At 60.8% G+C, this 6,886-nt stretch overlaps 1 protein-coding gene across 1 annotated transcript; it reads right to left on the bottom strand.

Moving 5' to 3' along the window:
- Positions 1-640: 640 nt before the first annotated feature.
- Positions 641-3,927, bottom strand: ARTN (artemin). Its single transcript, XM_042948590.1, is given in 5 exon segments — positions 641-1,466; positions 1,538-1,690; positions 1,693-1,760; positions 3,546-3,597; positions 3,795-3,927. Coding segments are annotated over 5 exon segments (888 nt in total). The 3' UTR covers positions 641-984.
- Positions 3,928-6,886: the final 2,959 nt, after the last annotated feature.

The raw sequence follows: 6,886 nt of genomic DNA, 5'->3' as shown, positions 1-6,886 counted from the left end.
CTCCCAAACCAGCCTCCCACTGCACCTTCTTCCCCACCTTCAGCCTTCTCAGATGCTCTTTTGCCCTGGGTGGCTTCATGGAATGTGGGTAGTGAGCTCCCCATGCTGGACTGTCTACAAGCAGAGGCAGTGTATGCACCGGTTAGGGTGCCCTGGAGGGTAGGAAGATTAGTGACAGTGGGGTGGGGCAATGTGTGGTTTTCTGTGTCATTACACATTGTGAGGCCCCCAGGATGCCTGATGTCACAGGGATAGAGTTTTCTCCACCGGTAACTACAGGTCCCAAGTGCTGGGGACTGTGCAGGGGGGTGTGAGCTGCCCTTTCGGGACTGGTGAACACACCTTTGCCACCCACCCTGCCTGTGTTCTATGCCCCGTGTCCCAGAGCTGCTGGGTGGGGGGGCCAGCAATGGGAGATCACAGGCCTGTGATTGCTGAGTCAGCCTGAAGTGAGTGGGATGGCCAGCGCATGATCTCCATCCAGCTGCTTTTACCCATCCAGCCCCACTGCCCAGGAAAGGATGTGACAAACCACAGAAGTAAATAAATAACTTAGGAATAATAAATAGGGGTCCAGCAACCACGAAAGAGTACAGGCCCATGTCAGCAATGTGTCTCCTCCAATTCCATTCGCCCCAGGGCCTGGGCTGAGGCTGGGACTTCAGAGCTGCTGAGTTCTCCAGAGGAGGTGTCCTGGGTCCGTGGCCTAGTCAGTGCCAGAGTCTGTGAGAAGTGGGTCCTAAGGTCTCCACAGCTGAGGTTGTCTGGTGCCTGCGGGGCTGGGACTTGCAGGGCCAGGACCCTGGGGCCGCAGGTCAGTCGTCCTTCCATCTCTCCAGGGCTGATAGCCATCACTCACCTGGCTGAGGCCTCCATCTCTGGCCCAGAGCCCCCTACCCGCCGGCCAGCGGGCTCCTGCGAGAAGGCCCCAGGTTCGAGGATCCGCGGGTAAGGGTACAGTCCGCAAACCCCTGGAGCGAGGTCTCAGCCCAGGCAGCCGCAGGCAGTGGCGGAAAGGCGGTCCACGGTCCTCCAGGTGCTGTTGACGTCCATGAAGGAGACCGCCTCGTAGCGCGTGGGTCGGCAGCACGGCTGGCTGACGGGGCGCGAGCCCGGGGGCGGCCGCAGGGCCCCGGCGCCCAGCAGGCTGGCCAGGCTGAGGTCGTGCGGGGAGCGCGCGCGGCGGCAGGAGCCGCTGCAGAAGCGGAAACGCACCAGCTCGTCGGAGCTGTGGCCCAGGCCGAGCGCGCGCACCGGCACCAGCTGCGACCGCAGGCGGCAGCCCCGCGACCCCGCGGTCCGCGCGCGACTCCCCCAGCTCGCGCGGCCGCCCCGGCTCCCGGCCCGCGCCGCGCGGCCCCCGCGGGGAGGCGCGGGCGAGGGCGCAGGTGGCTGGGGCGCGGGCCGGGGCGGCTGGGGCGGCGGCCGCCGAGCTCTTCCGCCGCACGTGCGAGGCTGGCGGCCCCCTGCAATGAGATGGAGTCACTCGCTGGGTCCCGGGCCGGCCCCGCCCCGCCCCCCTCGCCTTCTCACCTACCCGGCAGGTGGCCGGTGGGGGCCGCCGGGGCCGGGGCGGGGCCGAGGCGCGGGGCGGGGCTGCGGGGCCCGGGGCCCAGGGAGGCCTCGGCGACGCTGCTCAGCAGGGCCAGAGCGGCCAGGGTTGGCCACAGGGCAGACTGCACAGAGAGAAAAGTGGAGCCTCAGGGAGGAAGAGGGCACCGAGGTCAGCCTGGGGTGTAGGGAGTTCGGGAAGGGGCTGGCTGGGGCAGCAGGGATCAGAGGCAGGATGGGCTCTTAGTTGGGTGGGGGTAGCTATGGAAGGGTTTAGATAGGAGGACAATGGGTCCGCGGCTTCAGGGAGCCCAGGGGAGAGGTCAGCTGAGACACTGACTTTCCTACTTACTCCTAGTCCCTCCTTGACCATTTCCCCTTCCGCTTCTGTCACCCGCCTGCCGAGGCCAAGCCATGCGTTCTCTCCCCAATCAGACCACCTTTCCTCAATACCCAGTGGCATCACTGGGAGAACCACTCACCTGCCGCCCAAGCTGGGGCCAGTGGGACAGCACAGAAGGGCCTCCACATCTGGGCTCCATCTCTGTCAATACCAGGAGCTCCCATCAGCTGTAGTTGACCTGTTCACACACACACACACATACACACACACACACACACACACACACACCCCCTTCTCTTGAGGCAGCTCGGAACATTGAGAGAAGGCCACCGCTCCACTTCAGTGTCTTCAGGCCAGGAACAAGGGGCTTGGAAAGGCGGACCCAACCCAGGAGGAGAAGTAACTACATCAAGAACCTAACTATGTGTTGATGCTTTGCACCTGTTCCTTCTTTCAGTTCTCACAACTGCATGAGGTAGATGGCAGAATCCTCATGTTCCACCTGAGCAAATAAGGCTCAGAGAAGCTCAGTGACTATCTAATGTCACAGGCCTCTTTCCTCAGGACCTTCCTGCCCTGTGCTACAGAGATGGAGCTTCCAGGAGCAGCTGGAGAAGGAACTAGGGAGCTTTTTCTCCATGTCACAGGGCAGGAAACTATGGCCTAGAGAAGAATTAGGGTGCTTGCTATTGACCTAGCTGATGTTAGCGAGACCCCGGCCTCAGCCTGTGTTGCCCACCCAGCACTGCAGCACCTTGCTCCTCTAAGATTTCAGTCTGCACCCCGAGCTGCCAGAGTTCTGTCTTCTCGCCACAGATGTCCCTCAAGAGCTAGTCCATGATGGTGGCTGATGGGTCCTCTAACATAGGGCCTGGGCATGGCTCCCTATGGCCACCAGGGGGCAGCATTGCCAAACCTGTTGACTCAAAGGGTGGATGGGCTTTTCCCTTTGCTCAAATACTCAGGCTTGAGCTATTCCCAGGAGGACCAGCCAGGCCTCCACTTCAACCTCGTCTCTGAGAGCTGGTCCAGGTTTGTCCCCCTTCCAGCTTCCTGTAGGTCTGGAAACCTGGCCCTGCTTTTATAAGTTTCCCCCCATGAACCATCCTTCCTGAGCCCATCCAGCCTTTCTGAGCCCCACCAACCTTTGGTGAACCCACATTGGCTGGCATTCCCATACACCCCTCTGGGGCCCTGGAGTCCTCACTAGCTGGTCTGCCCTTGGGTCCCAGCTGTCACCTTCCACCCCCACCCCATAGCCCACAGAACGTCTGCATACCTGTGGGCCAGATCTCCCCAGGCCTCACTGGTGTGGTCCTCCAGGGCTAGGTGTGCTCTGCTAACTGAATCGAGCCTTGATGGGCCAAGCTAGTAACTTTTCAATGATGGAGGGAAACCTGGGCCAGGCAGCCTTAGTGGCCCCCTGCACTAGGGGGAGCTCAGGAGCAGGTCTCTTGAGGGCAGGGCAGGGCAGGTCCAGTCTCCCTTCTGCAGCCTGGGGCCACTTGGTGGTCCTCCAGTCCTTGCCCCGCTTCTGCCAGCCAGATACTCACCACAGGGGTCCTGCTCCGTGTTCTTCTAGGCACCTTTCCTGGGACCAGTGCTGGGCTTTTCCCCGCAGCTTAAAAGGCTCATGCCCAAGGCTGTGCACCTGGCAGCGCCTCTTTTAGCCAAAAGCGTGGCCTTGGCAGCCAGTCTGTGCCCTGTAGCGGCAGCAGGAGCCTCACATTACAGCGGGCTAGCGCAGTCCGACCAGCAACCGGGGGACCGAGGGGGCTGGGAGGGGCTGAGGGCTGTGCCTCCGGCCCAGGGGAGGGAGAGAGAATGTGAGAAAGGAGTGGAGGGGAACCATCCTGCCCACTCCCCCTAGCCCCAGGGCTGGGCCAACAGGTCAGCTTACCGAGGTGCAGGGCTCCGGGTCCGGGACGCAGTGAAGGCTGGGGCCTGAGGGACCTGCTGCTGGCCGAGCCCCTGAGCCGTGTCTGGGGGCCGGGCCCAACTCCATCCCTCAGCAGCCTCATGCCCGCCGCCATCCGGTGTCAAATTCCAGCCCCGGCGTCACCGGATCCTGGGGTGGGGCCCAGAGCGCCCCCGCCCAACTCCACCTTTCAGGGCTCACCTGGCCACTCCACCTGCTGGGATCGAGTCCCCCCACCCCCCCCCCCCAACTACCCTAGGTCCCCAGAGCTTGGGGGGAGGAGACGCTGGGAGGGGACCCTGGGACTCAGAGCTAAGAACCCAGGCGGCGGAGAGGCGCGGGAACTGGGCGTTCAGAGTTTGTAGACACGCGAAGTAGGGAGTCGGGAGGCTGGGCTGAGGGCGGGGAGGGAGGGGACAGGCCGGTCCCTGCCTTAGCCGAGGGCCCTGCAGTCAGTGCGGTCTCTGGGGTCCCGGCTGGCCGGCCCGCAGTGGCTGCTCCTTGCTGTCTGGCCCACCGCTAACTTCTCCCAGCGGACCCATGGAACTCGTCATGTTGGTGAGGCGCTGCGCTGGGGCCCTGGGGGCCTGACCCTGCTCCAGCTGCCCTGCCGCAGGGCCCCCACTGCCCGGGGCTTGGAGTGGAGACAGATCCGAGAACACCGCTGCTCACCCGGGCGCCACAGGGGCAGTGCTGGTAGGCGCGGGTGCCCGTGCTGGAGAAGGGAGGGTCACAGAGGAGAAACATGCGCGGAGGCTTTGAGGTAGCAGCTGGAGGGTAGTATTTCAGGTGCCTAATTACGGCAATTTGGCAGGTGGGGTGGAGGTTGAGTGAGTAACATGGATAGAGGTAAGGAAAGGCCAGATCCTGTGTGTCATACTAGAGTCTGGCCTTTATCCAGGTGGCACTGGGGACCACTGAAGGGTTTCAGGCAGGAGGATGGTGTGACCAGACAAGCATTTCAGAGACTGGCCGCAGTGGGGTGGATGGTCTGGGAATATGTAAGGAGGCTGCTGGGGAGAGAGGAGCCTGAGGCGGAGTGTGGGGCTAGCGGAGGGCTGCAAGCCTCTTTCGCGAGCACACCTTCTTGAAAACTCAATTGATCCCTGATTGGATGGGGTGAAGAGGTAGGACAAAGGTATGCCTTTGGCCTGGGTGACGAGGTGGAGGCGATGCATGCTGGCAGCTGGGGCTTCCCGGAGGAGGGGCATGTGGAGGACAGGAGCTCACGAGTTCAGTGTCCGACGTGTGGAGTTGGAAGGACCTGTGAATTACCCTAGCGGCGATGTTCAGGAAGTAGCTGAATCTGTAGCCTGCAGCAACGTGGAGAGAGCTGGGGTGGAGATGGCAATTTGGAAATTGTTGACCAACTGACAATTGGAAGCCATGGGTGGGGATGAAAGTGCTCAGGGGACGTGTGTGGACCAGCTGTACCTTAACTATGCATCAGAACCACCTGTGGACCTTTTAAAACCACCCACATCTGGGCTCCACCCCAGACCTGAATCAGAATCTTGGGGTGGGCATGTGCCGTTTTCCCAATCGGTGCAGGTTATTTTGGCATATGGCCGGGGCTGAGAACCACAGCTTTTGTGAGAGCAGTTTCTGTGCAGAAGCCAGACCACAGAAAACTGGTGGTGGCTGTCCGCAGGCTTGACAGGACCCTGGTAGGACAGGGGCCACGCAGTGAGTAGATCCTCTCTTTGCTGCCTCTTGCAACCTGGGGCTTTATCAGCCGTGGCTGCCTCTTGTAGGCATGCAGCCTATGCCCTGTACAACTCCAGGGGGCGACATTCCCGTAGAACATGATGTGCTTTGGAGTTGTGCCCAGTTGCCAGCAAAATCCCAAGGGAGTTCCGGGTGTGCCTGTCTCTCAGGGTCTTGCTTTCCCCTCAGCTGAGGAGGCTTCTGCCTGAGGACAAACCATGGCAGTAAGGGGGCAGGTGGGAAGGTGGTGGTCCTTGGGATGGCAAGGACTCTTGGATTGGGATGGCAGGTGAGAGGTGAGGGGACCAGCCAGCCTGTCATAGTGGCAGCTCTGGCAGGAAGCTCACTCCATGGCTTCAGATGCAGGTGTATGTTTGTCCCATTCTCAGGCTTGCCGGGGGATGCTGGAAAGGGAGGGATCAGACTCTAGCGCTCTAAGGGGGTGGGGGTGGGGATAGCCTTTCTAATGTTCACCTGAGGGTGCCCAGAGGGGGCTGTGCCTTCCTGTTCTGTGTGGGGAGAGGGGACCCTTTATGCTCTGGATTGGGGTGGGACATACTCTCCCCAGGGCTCAGCCTGGGGTGCCAGGAGCAGGTAAGGTCTTTGAGCCTGTGTCAGAGGCTCAGTATAGATCTTTCCTGTACTTGTAGGAATCTCTGTCCCTGCTTGCAGAACTGGGGTTCTGGGGACTCAGAGGTGCTATCGTAAGGCTGTGGACTTCAGTGGCTCCTTTAGGAGGACTAGGGTAGACTCTGGGGCATGCCCTTATACCTTTGGTCTGCTTCTCTTAAAGCAAACAGGGTGTAGGACTTTGTGGGATGGGAGAGGCTTCAGGAGGCCCCTAGGTAGCTACCCGCGTCCAGCAGTTGACATGAGAAGGGAAAGAGACCCAGGAATCTGCGTGGGCTAGAGAGATGGCCCTTGAGTTTAACATAATTGCTGAGGCCCCAGATTCCTGCCTCTTCCAGGAAAGTCAGAGAAAGCAAGAGGAGGCCAGATTCGGGGAAGAGCTTTATTGCTTCCAGGATGGCTGCCACAGCCTGGGTAAGGTCCTTGAGCCTCACTTCCCTCTGGTCCAAGCTAAAGGCAGAACCCAAGGACCTGACAGTCTCATTGCTGAAGTCCAGAACAGCTGCCAGGTTGGTCAGTCCAGGCTGGGGCACTGTCCTATGGATCAGCTGCAGCTGGGGAGGGGGGCGCTATTCCCATCAGGTTGGGCCAGGCCCCATCTCCCAGGCTCTGTAGTTCTTTCTGCTTAACCCAGGGGCTGTCTTGTTGGCTTAAATGATGGCTCCAGGGTTTCCTGTGGGGTAGTTAGGGGCTGGTGAATGGGAATACCCCATCTTCTCCTCAAGAAAGGCCAAACA

Source organism: Panthera leo, chromosome C1 (genome assembly GCF_018350215.1).
Source record: "Panthera leo isolate Ple1 chromosome C1, P.leo_Ple1_pat1.1, whole genome shotgun sequence".
In the NCBI taxonomy this organism is placed as follows: Eukaryota; Metazoa; Chordata; class Mammalia; order Carnivora; family Felidae; genus Panthera; species Panthera leo.
This window is presented reverse-complemented; position numbering and strand designations above follow the sequence as displayed.